Source organism: Bubalus bubalis, chromosome 2 (genome assembly GCF_019923935.1).
Source record: "Bubalus bubalis isolate 160015118507 breed Murrah chromosome 2, NDDB_SH_1, whole genome shotgun sequence".
Taxonomy (NCBI): domain Eukaryota; kingdom Metazoa; phylum Chordata; class Mammalia; order Artiodactyla; family Bovidae; genus Bubalus; species Bubalus bubalis.
This window is the reverse complement of record NC_059158.1, coordinates 179443164-179459241: the sequence shown is the minus strand read 5'-3', so window position 1 is coordinate 179459241 and position 16078 is coordinate 179443164. Positions and strand designations below refer to the sequence as shown.

Sequence of the window (16078 nt, the reverse complement as noted above, 5' to 3'; positions counted from 1 at the left end):
TACTAATAATAATCCAGTGATCTTCATGCCATATAACCTGGTGTCCTGCTTTTCCAACTAATATTATATAACAAGCATCTTTGTGTGTCTCTCTCTATATATAGTGATATTTAGCTTATATCATTAAATATTTAGAAGCATAATTTTTTTTGGCTGTTTGGCTTGTGGGATCTTAGTTCCCCAATCAGGGATCAAACCCAGGCCCACTGCAGTGGAAGCACAGAGGCCTTAACCAATGGACCCCTAGAGAATACCCAGGAAACACAGTTTTTTTCAATTTATTTTTCATTGAAGGATGCTTGCTTGACCGTATTGGTTTGTTTGCTGCCATACATCAACATGAATTGGCCATAGGTGTATATGTGGCGCCTCCCTCTTGAAACCTCGTTCCCCCCTCCCATCCTTTTGCACCCCTTCAGGTTGTCACAGAGTCCCAGTTTGGGTTCCCCGTGTCACACAGCAAACTTCCACTGCTATCTGTTTTACATATGGTAGTGTATATGTTTCCATGCTACTCTCTCCATTCATCTCACCCTCTCCTTCCTTGGAAACATGATTTTTAACACTTGTTTCATACTTTACATCTCATACTTTATCCCTTGCATGATTATTTTTAACTGGGAACAATACCTGTCAAGCCCACTGAACTATCCAGTCAAATTAAGGAAGGTGCAAAGAGCTGAACAAATATGAGCAACGATCATGAGTACAGTTAGCTTTATCTTCCTGAGCAAATACTTCATGTATTCACAAAATACTTTATGTATTCACAAAATTGTTGTATACTTTCCTATGCACAAGGGCTTCCCTGATAGCTCCGTTGGTAAAGAATCTGCCTGCAATTCAGGAGACCCCAGTTCAATTCCTGGGTCAGGAAGATCTGCTGGAGAAGAGATAGGCCACCCACTCCAGTATTCTTGGGTGTCCCTTGTGGCTCAGCTGGTAAAGAATCCGCCTGCAATGCAGGAGACCTCAGTTTGATCTCTGGGTTGGGAAGATCCCCTAGAGAAGGGAAAGGCTACCCACTCCAGTATTCTGGCCTGGAGAGTTCCATGGACTGTATAATAGTCCATGGGGTTGCAAAGAGTCGGACACGACTGAGCGACTTTCACTTTCCTGTTCATGAAGTTTTGCCCAGTGGTGGGTAAAACAAGCTGTCTGGGTTTAATCTTTAAAAGAGAATGTGCTTATTAATAAGTTCTTATTTTTTCCTGGTAATTTCTTAGAGGCTCTGTCTTAAGGAATTTACCTGAAATATAGAGAAGGGAGTATGTACAAAGATGTCCATGAAGGCATTATTTACAATAGCCCCAAAGTAGAAAACACTGCCATGTCCAATTATATGGGAGGAAGGTTAAGTAACTGATGCTGAACCTACTTGCCAGACTATTGTATAGCTAGCTAAAATGATGTTTACAAAGGTTTTGTAATAAAATGGAAGATGTTTATGTCATCACCATCACGGGAAAAAGCGAAGATGAATGAAAAAAAGTGAAAAGAAAGACTACCCGATGGGAATGGTGGTTATAATGTTTAAGTGATGGGTGATTGTTTTCTTTCTCTCTGCTTTTCTGCAATGAGCTTGCATAGCTTAGTTTCATGAAAAGATAGGTAGGTAGATAGATAGCTAGATCAACCTTGTGGTTTAAAACTATTGGAAAGGATGTAGGTAGAAGAAGGAAGTACGGGGCAGAGAACCGAGCTCAAGTGAAAGGAGTGACCCAGAGATGCGAGAAAAGGGCCTGGAGTTGCTGAGCCCAAACTGACCTGGAACTTTTAGGAAAATGCTTTGCACCACAAAAGGTGCATTTTAGTTTAGCTTTGGAGCAGGAAGAATAGAGTAAGGATGGGCACCTCATTTGAATATAGTAAGATAATGGTAAAAAGAGAAACCAAAATTATGAGTTCCTCATTTGCTCCATCTTCTGACCAGCATGGGCAGGCCAGGCTTGCTGAAGGGGATGTGAAAGCCCAGCAGGGCTTTTGAGGAACCGAGGGGTAAGAGGAGCCACAGGAGACTGGCAACAACATTTTATCATAATTTATAAAAGTGGAGAAAAACAGAATTCTGTAATGTATATATTTGGGTGAAAATGACATCAGTTCAGTTCAGTTCAGTCGCTCAGTCGTGTCCAACTCTTTACGACCCCATGAACCCCAGCACGCCAGGCCTCCCTGTCCATCACCAACTCCCAGAGTCCACCCAAACCCGTGTCCATCAAGTCGGTGATGCCATCCAACCATCTCATCCTCTGTCGTCCCCTTCTCCTCCTGCCCTCAATCTTTCCCAGCATCAGGATCTTTCCAAATGAGTCAGCACTTCCCATCAGGTGGCCAAAGTATTGGAGTCTCAGCTTCAACATCAGTCCTTCCAATGAACACTCTGGACTGATCTCCTTTAGGATGGACTGGTTGGATCTCCTTGCAGTCCAAGGGACTCTCAAGAGTCTTCTCCAACACCACAGTTCAAAAGCATCAATTCTTCGGTGCTCAGCTTTCTTTATAGTCCAACTCTCACATCCATACATGACCACTGGAAAACCCATAGCCTTGACTAGACGGACCTTTGTTGACAAAGTAATGTCTCTGCTTTTCAATATGCTGTCTAGGTTGGTCATAACTTTCCTTCCAAGGAGTAAGTGTCTTTTAATTTCATGGCTGCAATCACCATCTGCAGTGATTTTGGAGCCCAGAAAAATAAAAGTCAGCCACTGTTTCTACTTTTTCCCCATCTATTTGCCATGAAGTGATGGGACCGGACCCATGATCTTAGTTTTCTGAATGGTGAGCTTTAAGCCAACTTTTTCACTCTCCTCTTTCACTTTCATCAAGAGGCTTTTTAGTTCTTCACTTTCTGCCATAAGGGTGGTGTCATCTGCATATCTGAGGTTATTGATATTTCTCCCAGCAATCTTGATTCCAGCTTGTGCTTCCTCCAGCCCAGTGTTTCTCATGATGTACTCTGCATAGAAGTTAAATAAGCAGGGTGACAGTATACAGCCTTGACATACTCCTTTCCCAGTTTGGAACCAGTCTGTTGTTCCATGTCCAGTTCTAACTGTTGCTTCCTGACCTGCATACAGGTTTCTCAAGAGGCAGGTCAGGTGGTCTGGTATTCCCATCTCTTTCAGAATTTTCCACAGTTGATTGTGATCCACACAGTCAAAGGCTTTGGCATAGTCAATAAAGCAGAAATAGATGTTTTTCTGGAACTCTCTTGCTTTTTCCATGATCCAACAGATGTTGGCATTTTGATCTCTGGTTCCTCTGCCTTTTCTTAAACTAGCTTGAACATCTGGAAGTTCACGGTTCACGTATTGCTGAAGCCTGGCTTGGAGAATTTTGAGCATTACATTACTAGCGTGTGAGATGAGTGCAATTGTGCAGTAGTTTGAGCATTCTTTGGCATTGCCTTTCTTTGGGATTGGAATGAAAACTGACCTTTTCCAGTCCTGTGGCCACTGCTGAGTTTTCCAAATTTCCTGGCATATTGAGTGCAGCACTTTCACAGCATCATCTTTCAGGATTTGAAATAGCTCAACTGGAATTCCATCACCTCCACTAGCTTTGTTTGTAGTGATGCTTCCTAAGGCCCACTTGACTTCACATTCCAGGATGTCTGGCTCTAGGTGAGTGATCACACCATCGTGATTATCTGGGTCATGAAGATCTTTTTTGTACAGTTCTTCTGTGTATTCTTGCCACCTCTTCTTAATACCTTCTGCTTCTGTTAGGTCCATACCATTTCTGTCCTTTATTGAGCCCATCTTTGCATGAAATGTTCCCTTGGTATCTCTAATTTTCTTGAAGAGATCTCTAGTCTTTCCCATTATATTGTTTTCCTCTATTTCTTTGCATTGATTGCTGAGGAAGGCTTTCTTATCTCTGCTTGCTATTCTTTGAAAATGACATCAACATCCTGCAAGTTCCCCAATATTTTTTAGAAAGAACATCAGGAGCTTCCCTGGTGGTCCAGTGGTTAAAACTGTGTTTCCATTGCAGGGAGCATGGGTTTGATCCCTGGTCAGGGAGCTAAGATCCTGCATGCCACACAGTGTGGCCAAAAGATAAAAAATAAAGTTATGGGGAAAAGTTGCAGACTTTTAGAAAAGTTGCAAAAAATACTACAAAGATTCATATTTATCCTTCACCCAGATTCCTCTGAGTTCAGTTCAGTTCACTTTAGTCTCTCAGTCATGTCCAACTCTTTGCAACCCCATGGACTGCAGCACACCAGGCTTCCCTGTCCATCACCAACTCCTGGAGCTTGTTCAAACTCATGTCCATTGAGTCAGTGATGTCATCAACTATCTCATCCTCTGTCGTCCGCTTCTCCTCCTGCCTTCAATCTTTCCCAGCATCAGGGTCTTTTCCAATGAGTCAGTTTTTCATGTCAGGTGGCCAAAGTATTGGAGCTTCAGCTTCAGCATAATGTTAGTGTTTTACCCTGTTCACTTTGAGTGTACTCTCTCTCCACACACACACACACACATGCACACGCATGCAGGTTTAAGAACTATTTGGGAATAAGTTGCAAGCATAACACCCCTTACTCCTAAATACTCAACTGTGTATCTCCGAAAGGTTAATTCTACTTTTCTCCATAACCACAGTAAAACTAGAAAATTAACATTGATACAATACTATCTGATTGTATCATTCACATTTTGTCAATTATCTTGACAATTGTCCTTTATAGTAGCAATGATAATAATAATAATAGTAGTTGTTATTTCTGCTCCAGCATCACACCCAAGATCATGTATTGCATTTAGTTCGTGTCACTTTAGTCTCCTTTAGCTGGAACCATTCCTCAGTCTTGCCTTTTCTTTCATGACCTTGCTGTTTTTGAAGGGTAAAGGCCATTTTGTTGTAGTGGTGGTGATGGTTTAGTCACTGAGTCACGTCCAACTCTTATAACCCCACGGACTGTAGCCTGCCAGGCTCCTTCTGTCAGTGGGACTTCCCAAGCAAGAATACTGGAACGGATTGTCGTTTCCTCCTCCAGGGGATCTTCTCAATCCAGGAATCGAACCTGCATCTCTTGCTTGGCAGACAGGTTCTTTACCGCTACACCACCAGGCTTCCCTTTATGTTGTAAGTTGTCCCTCAGTTTGAGTTTGTCTGATCTTTCCTCATGATTCAGTTCAGGTTTGCATTTTTGGCAAGATTACCACTGAAATGGCGTATTAAATGGCACGTGATATCTGTTTGTCCACATTAATAGTTTTTAAAATTATATATTATAACAGCTTTATTGAGTTATAATTCACATATAATAAAAGTCACCATTTTAAAGTGTAAAACCCAGTGGACTTGAGTGTGTTCCCAGAGTTGTACAGTCATTATCACAATCGATTTTAAAACATTTCATCACCCCCAAAAGACCCCATCCCCGTTACTAATCATTCTCCGTGTCCTTTTCCCCAGTCCATCTAACCATTAATCTACTTTCTGTTGGCATGAATTTGCCTATCCTGGATATTTCATATAAATAAAACCTGTGCAGCTTTTTGTATCTGGCTTCTTCCACTCAACACAGTGTTTCCAAGGTTCATCCATGCTGGAGCACGTATCAGCACCGCATCCCTTTTTATGGCCAAATAATATTCCACTGCATGATGTCTATTTACACGTTTTGTTGATTCATTCATCAGTCAAAGAGCCTCTTGATGAAGGTGAAAGAAGAGAGTGAAAAAGCTGACTTAAAACTCAACATTCAGAAAACTAAGATCATGGCATCCGGTCCCATCACTTCATGGCAAATAGATGAAGAAACAATGGAAACAGTGACAGACTTTATTTTTCTGGGCTCCAAAATCACTGCAGATGGTGACTGCAGCCATGAAATTAAAAGATGCTTGCTCCTTGGAAGAAAAGCTATGACCAACCTAGACAACATATTAAAAGCAGAGACATTACTTTGCCAACAAACATCCGTCTAGTCAAGGCTATGGTTTTTCCAGTGGTCATGTATGGATGTGAGAGTTGGACCATAATGAAGGCTAGCACCAAAGAATTGATGCTTTTGAACTGTGGTGTTGGAGAAGACTCTTGAGAGTCCGTTGGACTGCAAGGAGATCAAACCAGTCAGTCCTAAAGGAAATCAGTCCTGAATATTCACTGGAAGGACTGATGCTGAAGCTGAAATTCCAATATTGGCCACCTGATGAGAAGAACTGACTCATTAGAAAAGACCCTGATGCTGGGCAAAATTGAAGGGAGGAGAAGGGGATGACAGAGGATGAGATGGTTGGATGGCATCACCGACTCAATGGACATGAGTTTGAGCAAGCTCCGGGAATTGGTGATGGACAGGGAAGCCTGGCATGCTGCAGTCCATGGGGTCACCAAGAGTCAGACAGAACTGAGTGACTAAACAACAACATATTTTGTTTCTTCATCAGTCAGTGGACATTTGGTTGTTTGCACTTCGGGGCTATTACAAATAGTGGTGCTATGCACTTGCGTGTACGACTTTGTGTGTGGACACATGCCTTTAATTTTCCAGGGTATGTGTCAGGGTTCCCAATACCATGGCTAGTTGCAGTGATTCACCAGGATGGCTCCAAGGACCTGGCACATAGTCCTACCCCTGGCTGACTTACTGCACTGAAAGGACACAGAGCAAAATCGGCGAAGAGGAAATGTGCGTGCGGGAAGCCCCGACGGAAACCAGGCCTAGCGTGCAAGAGTGCTCTCTGGGTGGAGCCAAACAGAACACACTTCATTTGTCTGAATTGGGACGACAGGTGTGAGATGCTGTTCACCAGGGAAGCTCATTAGAGACTTAATGCCCAAAGTTTTACTGGGGGCTGGTCACGGAAGAACACCCCACCTAACATGTACCAAAATTCCAGACTCCCAGAAGGAAAGTGGGTGTTCAGCATACACCACGTTGTTTGTGCCGCCTGGGTGCAGTAAACCACCCTTACCCATCAGAGAATGGTGAGAACACTCACTGAACTCAAGTTCCCAGATACCAGCCAAGGGCCCAGTGTGCAAGCAGGCCTTTCTAGGGATAGAGTCTCAGGCCTGCTGTGTTGTCTCTGTTCTGTGCAGGTCTGCCCCAAGGAGTGCAATCGCTAGGTCACATGACACTCTGTATTTAACTTTTTATGCTAAACTGTTTTCCAAAGCAATTGCAGCCATCTTCATTTCCACCAGCAATTGATGAGGGTTCCAATTTCTTCACAGCCTGGCCAACACTTGTTATTGTCCATCTTGTTGATTACAGCCATCCTAGTGGAACTGATAGGTTTTTAAGTTGGTGACTTGCAAGCATTTAGGACCGAAAAAGGAGGACCCATAGGGGCCAAAATGGGTTCTCTAAGAGCAGATCATACCAGTCTAACCCCTGATTTCTCTTTAAAAGAAAAAGAAACCATCTATTTTCTCTGTACTGGGACAGAGTGTTTTTTGTGTTTCGGTTCTGACCTTCACAATATCTGTATACAAAATGGAGACACGGAGCTTGGACTGATTTTCTGGCAGATTCCTCCTGTGTTGACAGATGACACTCAGAGAGCAAGGCTGGAGTCAGGTGAAGGGCCCCTGCTGCTGTTTCCCTGATTCTGTGTTCAGCCCAGCCATGGAATATTTCTGTCCAAAACTTGCGGGAGATGCAGATGGCAGAGCCATCAAAGCAGGCAAAATACCCCAAACAGGCAGACACACGCACATTGAATGATAAGATCTGGTTCCAGAAAGATCCTGACAGCACGGAATGGTATGCAGAGTCCAGCGACATGCAGTTATTAAGGACAAATGGCAAATCCACACCCACAAAGTGCTTGTTACCAAAAACCAACCTTTACAAATGGGTGATAAAATCTGGGCACCCTGAAAGAATGTTATGATCTATGCCTGCAGTTTCAGGGGATTCAGAGCTCTGCCATCAGGGGAGCTGTTGAAGGAGCTGGTCTGTTCCGCGGCCAGTAGGCAGCCTACAGTGGCTTGAGAGTTGGTTCCTCCTGTGTGAAGATCTGTGGTGGGAGTGTATGAGCTGTCTTCCACACGGCCTGCAGGGAAGAGCAGATTTGGATTAAGAACTTTGTGAAACTCCGCAGTTGAATGAGCTGCCTGGTAAGATGGTGAGCACCCCATCACTCACGGTGTTCAAAGAGAGATTACTTAGCCTTTTATTAAGGAGTTTGCACGGGGCAAGAGGTGGCCAGGTCACCTTTCAGGCCTTAGAACTGCCTAAACTGCAAGCCAGGGACAGTCCATCTCTAAAGCCAAGCCCAGAGGTTGCCCAAGGCACACAGCACAAGTTCCAGGGTCATCCTTTTGTGTCCTTATGATCCTACTTGTCCATCAGGACATTTGGGTGCCCGTGAAGCTCCCCTTGGGGCTTCCCTGGTGGCTCACGTGGTAAAGAATCCACCTGCAGTGTGGGAGACCTGGGTTCGATCCCTGGGTTGGGAAGATCCCCTGGAGGAGGGCATGGCAACCCACTCCAGTATTCTTGCCTGGAGAATCCCCACGGACAGAGGAGCCTGGTGGGCTGCAGTCCATGCGGTTGCAAAGAGTCGGACACGACTGAGTGACCAAGCGCAGCATGCACCCAGAAGCTCCCCTTGAGACACATGCCTTCTCCTGAGCGCTTCTGTTACTCAGAAGACACACCCCCTTTCAAATTTCCACTGAGACTTAAAAGATGAGCAGTTGGCAGGTAAGCGGAGGGAGGGGACTAGGGAGCACTCCCATAATGACTGCATCCCAAACTGCAGCGAGCACAGGACAGGCCACCTGGTAGGTTAGGGCGGGTGGGGAAGAGAAGTAAAGACTGCCTGGCTGTGACCTTTCCTGTCACCCCTGCTCATCCAGCGCCTGGGCTGAGCTTTCAAGGGTCTGTGTGCCCTTGGGCACATGTGCGTGTGACCGAGCAGCTCTTATTGCCTTCCGAGTCCTGTCCCAGTGACGCAGGGATTGTGTGTGCCTTCCTTCCCCTCCATTGATTGGGAGGGGTCATGATCCAAACATCCCCACGTCCCTGCAGTGACAGCTCTTTTGAGAACACGTGGATACCTATGGTTCTCTTAATTACTCCTGCACACCCACTTCCCTCTCTCTCTAGTAGGTGGGGCTTGGGGTGGGGCTCCGTCCTCGCCCTCCCGACCTCCGCTCCTGCTACTGCCATCTATGTTGGAACCGCCTCCTGCTGCTCCCCTACCCAGCCACCTCCCCCACGACTTAATTGAGGGCCTCCCCCCCAGAATAAGAGAGCCTGAGGGAGGAGGCTGGTCTCCCTTAAGTGCTCATACCCGGCAATTAGTTTCCCTTATTGCCAATTCAAGATAAGTAGAAAATAACAGAGGAATGGAACCAGGACCCAAAGCCTGTGCCAAGTGCTTGGCATGCATTACCATGACATTCACATGTGTGTCTCATGGGAAACCACACAGCAGGCCAGGCACGGAGGTGGGATTTGCTGGCCTGGGAGTCGAAAGGGCTGTACACCACCAGTCCTGCTGACTGTTCCTCCCTGACCACTTTCCATCTCAGAGCCTCAGTTTCATCATCTCTGAAGTGGAGAGATAATACTAGATTATGCTGGTTTCATGATTTCATGGAGATCGCAGGTCATAGCCCTGGCAGGTCTGCCCTCTGGGCCTGTGTGTTTGGGCCCCAGTGGTGAGCATGGCGGTAGTTACTGTCTAGGTGTGCCTGGAAGACATGGCTTGGCACCAGGAGTGGCAGAGCATGGAGAGTGCAGGGGGCATTGTCCAGAAAGACAGAGCTTAAGCAGAAAGGTGGGCCAGGAGACCGAAGGAGAAAAGCAGAAGGGTGCCGGACAGTGTCTGGAAGTGAGCTGAGAAGTGGAAATAAACACACGCAGTAGACCAGTGGTTCTCAGGTGTGGCCTGAGACCATGGGGAGTCTCTTAGCCAAAAATCGTAGGTCCCACCTCAGACCTGCTGGATCAGAAACTCAAGGATGGGGCCCAACAGCCTGTTTTAACAAGCTCCCCAGGTGACACGGATGCAGTCCAAGTCTGAGAACTAATAAGGTGGATGAGAGGAGGGGTGGATGGATAAGGCTTGGAGAACTCAATGGGTATTTTAAAGGCTGAGCAGGAAGGAGGACTTGTGTTTATTGATCGTTTGCTGTGTCAGGTCGAAAACTGGGCATTTCCAGCTACTTGCTTTCATTTAAACCTTTCAGGATTGTGGCAGAGCAGGCCTTGTTATTCCCATCTCAGAGATGAGACAGCTGAGGCTTAGAGACTTTCAGTTGCTTGCAAAATCAAAGAGATGGGGCAGAGAGAGAATTAGAAGCCAGGCCTCCCTGGCCTGGAAGCCTGAGTTCCTTCCACTAGCCCAGGCTGCCTCCCACCTCCCGTCCCTCAGGAGTGCCTCCACTGCCTGGCCTGGCCTCTTCCTCAACCCCATGGTCACCCCAGAGCCCTGCTTAGCTGTCCTCTTCCTTCAGCCTGCCATCAAAGGCAAAAGGCGGACCTGGGGAGGGGCGGGGTAGCAGGGCTGGGGACAAATTGTCACCTTGCATCCCTCCATCCTCCAGTGCTAAGCGCAGTTAGGGGACAAAGGTGCTTCTGTGATGCTCCCAAGGGGCTGACATAATTGACCTAATGGTGGTGTTCATGGTAAAGAACCCGCCTGCCAATGCAGGAGATGTAAGAGATGCGGATTCGATCCCTGGGTCAAGAAGATCCCCCGGAGAAAGGAATGGCAACCCACTCCAGTATTCTTGCCTGGAAGATCCCATGGACAGAGGAGCCTGGCAGGCTACAGTTCATAGGGTCGCAAAGAGTCGGTCATAACTGAAGTGACTTAGCACAGTAGGAACTCATGCACGCACTGGGAGACAAAGCTGACAGATACTCGTTGCCAAGACCTGTGCAGGGTGCTTTGGGGAAACTGAGGCAAAGAAAGTATAGTTTAATGGCTTTCCAGAGTTCATGGACCAGAGCCAGTGAAGCGAAAACTAAGAGTGACCCCCTGGGGTGCTTGGAGGCGTGGGACAGCCAAGCCGAGCGTGGAGGAGTTCAAGGAGACTCCTGCAGTGACTTCAGGGAACAGACGTAAGACCTCGGGCAGAGGGCATGCTCTCAAGTCCTGGCATTCTCACTGACTCACTGGGTAACCCCAGGCAGGTTACCTCCTGTCTTGACCTGTCTCCTTATCTACAAAACGGGAGTTAATCCCTCCCACAGAGGACGGTTCTATTAGATTCTAACAGACATCCCTCGGGGAGTTTCATTTCCTTCCCTTCAAAGGGTCACTTTAAGTCCAAGAAGGCTTCACGGAGGAGGTGTCTTTCCACGATGGCACTCACATCCGGATGGCCAGAAGGTACTTAGTATCGTTTGTGTCATCTCTGCGGAACCTGTGGGTAGACGCAGGATGCGTGGGGTGGTCTGAGGAGAATGGTCTTCCAGGTGTAACTATGAAAATGATGGTCAGAGGAAGCTGTCTTTCTCAGTGTGGAAGGTTGTTTTCGTAATGTGGTTTCAAATCCCGCCGCAGGAGGTGAGGCCGTGCGGCCAGCCTGTGCTGCCGCGACTCTCCACGCTCAGCCTCTGTTTCTACTCTTCCTTACAGATGATGCAGTTCGCCTGGCAGAGCTACAAGCGCTACGCGATGGGGAAAAACGAGCTCCGGCCCCTCACCAGAGACGGCTACGAGGGGAACATGTTCGGTGAGCTGACCTCGGGAGAAGCCCTGCCCCTGGGGGCCGAGCAGTATCCTTGCTCGGGGACAGTTTTATTGTTGGCATTTTCGCCTCCTGAGTGGTGTCCCTCTTTCTCCAGACCTGGAGGCTCCTAAGTGTGCGTTCCCTTCGGGGTTGTCTAGGTTGCTGAGCCTTCTAGGTTTGAGGGAAACCCACATGCTTCTCCTTCACCTCAAACTCTTCTTTCTATGCACCTGTTGTTAATTTTCAGAGCAGACAGACTTGGAAATGTGAGTGGAGACCGTGAGTGATGGACACGTGTTTCCACAGAGAAGGCAGGCAGATCTGAAGGACACAGAGGATGGGGTTTAAATCCGCTCCTTCAGGCGGCTGTAAAATGATCTGGGATGTTTGCCTAGAGAAACCAGACACGCCTCTGATAAACTGGGCACGCACACTGCCTTGAGGGTCTTGGGGGTGTGTCTGTCGCCGGCCAGCTTGGTGAACACACAGTCACCTTAGGGAGCCCCACGGGTGTCGCTGCGTATCGGCAGCTTGAGTGTGACCTGCAGCCTCACTGCCCGACCTCTCTGCCCTTTGCCGCCACAAGATCCTCCTCACCCAGAGCCTTGAAAGCCCCTCTCAGCTGGAGAGTCTGCAGAGTGCCTCATTGCCGGCACGGCTTCAGGTTTCAAATGTAATTCCTGGACAAACTGCCAGCTCCCTTGTCTACAGGCCTTTCACGTGAGAAGATGCTGGAGGCACCGGGCTTTCTTCTTCCCTGAGAGACAGGAGCTATTTCAGCAGAGCAGGGCTGGAGACAGAAATTCCTCACCTGTATTTCCCACTCCTCAGAAGCACAGACTCCTGACACCAAGAACCAAAGACCTAAGTCAGATGAAATTCTCCAGAAAAATTTCAAAAGCAGGTTTACAAAGAAAAGCCTCCCGTGCGTATTTGTGTTATGTGAAAAGAGACCCAGGATCTACACCAGGCAGCATCCTGACCCTTCTGGCTGTTCAGACAGTTCACTTCCCTTGGGTAGGAGGGTGGGATTTGGGTGAATCTTGCTTTTTTCCCCTAATTATGATAGGCATGTAGGGGATAAGAGAACGTATCAAAAGTGTAACGCTGGCAAAAAATAACTCATTGTACCACATAGACACAGCCTCTGTGGACATCTTGGCTTTGTTGTTGTTCAGTCGCTCAGTCGTGTCTGACTCTTTGCAACCCCATGGACTGCAGCACACCAGGCTTCCCTGTCAATCACCAACTCCCAGAGCCTACTCAAACTCATGTCCATCGAGTCGGTGATGCCATCCAACCATCTCATCCTCTATTGTCCCCTTCTCCTGCCTTCAATCTTTTCCAACATCAGGGTCTTTTCCAGTGAGTCAGCTCTTTGCATCAGGTGGCCAAAGTATTGGAGCTTCAGCTTCAGCATAAGTCCTTCCAATGAATATTCAGGATTGAATTCCTTTATGATGGACTGGTTTGATGTCCTTGCAGTCCAAGGGACCATCAAGAGTCTTCTCCAACACCACAGTTCAAAAGCATCAATTCTTTGGCACTCAGCCTTCTTTATGGTCCAACCCTCACATCCATTCACGACTACTGGAAAAACCATACCTTTGACTAGATGGACCTTTGTCAGCAAAGTAATGTCTCTGCTTTTTAACATGCTGTGGCTTATTTCCTTTCAATCTTTTCTTCAGTATTCTCTTCCTTCTTCTCTATATAATATTATGTTCCTTCTTTTCTAATGTTACATCATGTGTTTCCTTAACTCATGTAAAATTTTTCATAAAGAATATTTTTAATGGGGAGACTTCTCTGGTGGTCCAGTGGTTAAGACTCTGCCATGGCAGGGGGCACAGGTTCGATCTCTGGTCGGGCAACTAAGATATCCTGCATGCCATGTGGTATGGCCAAAAAAAAAGAATATTTTTATTGGATACAATTATTGCATTGATGTGCCATAATTCATTTAACCATTCCACTGATGTTGGACAAATGTTCTTTCCAATTTTTTACCAATAGAGATAGCACAGTGTTACCATCTTTGTGCACAAAATGTTGTCTTAGGACAGGTTTGGAGAGAGGACTCCTGAGTTGGAAGGAGGAAGGCAGATGTTTCTTTAACCTCAAATATGAAATGTGTGGATTCCAGTTTTGGAGGCTCACTGCCTTCCCTGCCCAGATCATGGATCTTCCCCAATATCCGCATCAGCCCTGGGGAAAGATGGCCAGTGTGGCTCTCATCAGAGTTGTTAGAGCTTTGGTTACTAGTGTCATCGAGGGAGGTAATCCTTTCCTCTCTGCACAGGGTGCAAATATTCAGGAAACTGGTGGAGGTGGACGGGGGGCTGTCGATTTCTGAAACTGCAGAGTGTGGGCTTAGCTACTGCTGTGACCACTCATGGCGATAGAGGGAGCACCCATGCAGAGCATACTGGGAGGAACTGGGCTGAACCAAGTCCCATTTTATGAAATTCCTCAGGGCCTGTGATGTACATCTCAACCCTCCAACCCCTTTCCCATCACGGAGCCTGAGGGAGAGAGGACAGCTGGGAACGATGCAAAGAAACCTGGATCTTGAACCAGGAGACCTGCGTGCAAGTCCTCACTCTGCCCTGAACTATCTGTATGTCCAAGTCCAGGTCACCTGACCTCTCTGGGCTCCTGTTCATTCATCTTTCACACTTGGGTTGCTACGAAAGGGTACAAGAACACCCTAAACAAAGGGCCAAGTATATAGGAGTGATTTAAGACTTCCACTGTAATACATGTGGTTGGCAGTTGCCCAGGTGAGCCCACGGGGGTGCTGAGGCCCCTGTCTCCCATGAGCAGCCTTGGCAAGGCCCTGGGGGCCCCATCACCCCCTGCCCGCAGCAGTCCTGGCAGTGAAGCGAGGCCTGCCTTCTGCAGCCAGCAGTTGAGCCGCAGTGGGCGGCTGTCTCCTGGGAAAAGAGGACATGCAGGGCCCCAGGCACTGGGCAAGGAGAAACTAGCCTTGGTTTCTTGCTCTTTCACTCAGCAGCTGCTTGTTTACACCACGTCTGGCACTAACTGCTGGGGATGAAGGGGGAAATGGTACAGCGATAACTCCAGCAGCCCTGCCAAGATGTACACTGGGAACCCTTCCTTGGGGCCCCTCTGGGGTCATCTAGGTGCTCTCAGAATGAAGAACAACTAGAGGGGATCAACAGACCTTCTCTGGCTTGTGGTTCTGGGCCCCTGGAGCCCAGCAAGTTCAGATTGACTTCACTATTCCCTATCTGAGTGACCCTGGGAAAGGCGTTTCTCCCTGAGCCTGAGTTTTCTGAAAAGTAGAACTAATGAAAACATTATCCCAGGGGCTTCCCCAGTGGTCCAGTGGTTAAGAATCTGCCTGCCTATGCAGGGGACATGGGTTCGATCCCTGGTCTGAGAAGATCCCACACACCACGGAGCAACTAAGCCCATGTGCCTACTGAGGCCACAGTGTAGAGCCCATGAGCCCCAGCTACTGAAGCCCACATACCTAGAGCCCATGCTTTGAAACAGGAGATGCCCCTGTTCTCTGCAACTAGGGAAAGCCTGTATGCAGCAGTGAAGACCCAGCACAACCCCTACCCCCCACCAAAAAAAAGTAAATAAATAAATCTTTAAAAAAAAAAAAAAAAAAAGGAACACATTACCCCAGCCCAGCCCAGGGCTTCCCGACAGAAATTCTTAATAGGTGGTAGTTATGCTTATCATTGCCACAAACGTATCTGATGATACAGAGGCTTATGGGAACACCCCCGGAGGAGGAGGGTTTCGGGGCATTTGAGGAGCCTGGAGGAGGTTCTAGTTTGGGTTGGACCCGCGAGGGACTTGGAAGCCAGACTATTCTAGAAGGTAGGAGATGAACTGGCCTGAATTAAGCTGCTTGTCACACCACTGCTGCTTTTGCTGGACTCATACGGGCTTATGGGTGGCATCATTCCTGGGCTCTGGCAGCCTCTGTCATCAGTCACCTCACTGGAAGCTGAGCCCTGCAGGGCATGGTCAGCTGTCAGCCGTCCCCACCCTGCTCTGCCCAGCTGGGTGGATGTTTGGGGTCCCTGAGCTGCATGCTGGTGTGTATTGGTCTGGCGTGGGCTCTGACATCCTCTTCCCTAGGCCTGCAGGACCAGGAGAGTTGCATACGGGGAGGAGTGACGGGTTCACGCCAGTGCCTGGCTCTGCAGGATTTACAGGGGCTGCAGGCAGATCATCGGACGTGGAGCCTGGGCTCCACATGGGGCGGTTCACCTAACTGAATCTCTCCTCCCTGCTGCCCATGTGTCCCTTCCTGAATCTGTTCTCACTTGGAGAGTCAGACCTCTGGGTGAGGCACCTCTCAAGCTAGCTTTTGTGTCCTGAGCAATTGAGTGTTAAAGTGGCTTTCAATTCACCGCAGTCCTGCTCTGCAGATCCT

General features: G+C 47.7%; 1 protein-coding gene across 1 annotated transcript in view; it reads left to right on the top strand.

The window, feature by feature from the left end:
• MAN1C1 (mannosidase alpha class 1C member 1) overlaps window positions 1-16078 on the top strand; it is a 151788-nt gene that overhangs the window by 52047 nt on the left and 83663 nt on the right. Inside the window, exon 2 of the mRNA XM_025278710.3 lies at window positions 11565-11661. Coding sequence (XP_025134495.1) covers window positions 11565-11661 — 97 coding nt within the window. The remainder of the gene's footprint in view (window positions 1-11564; window positions 11662-16078) is intronic.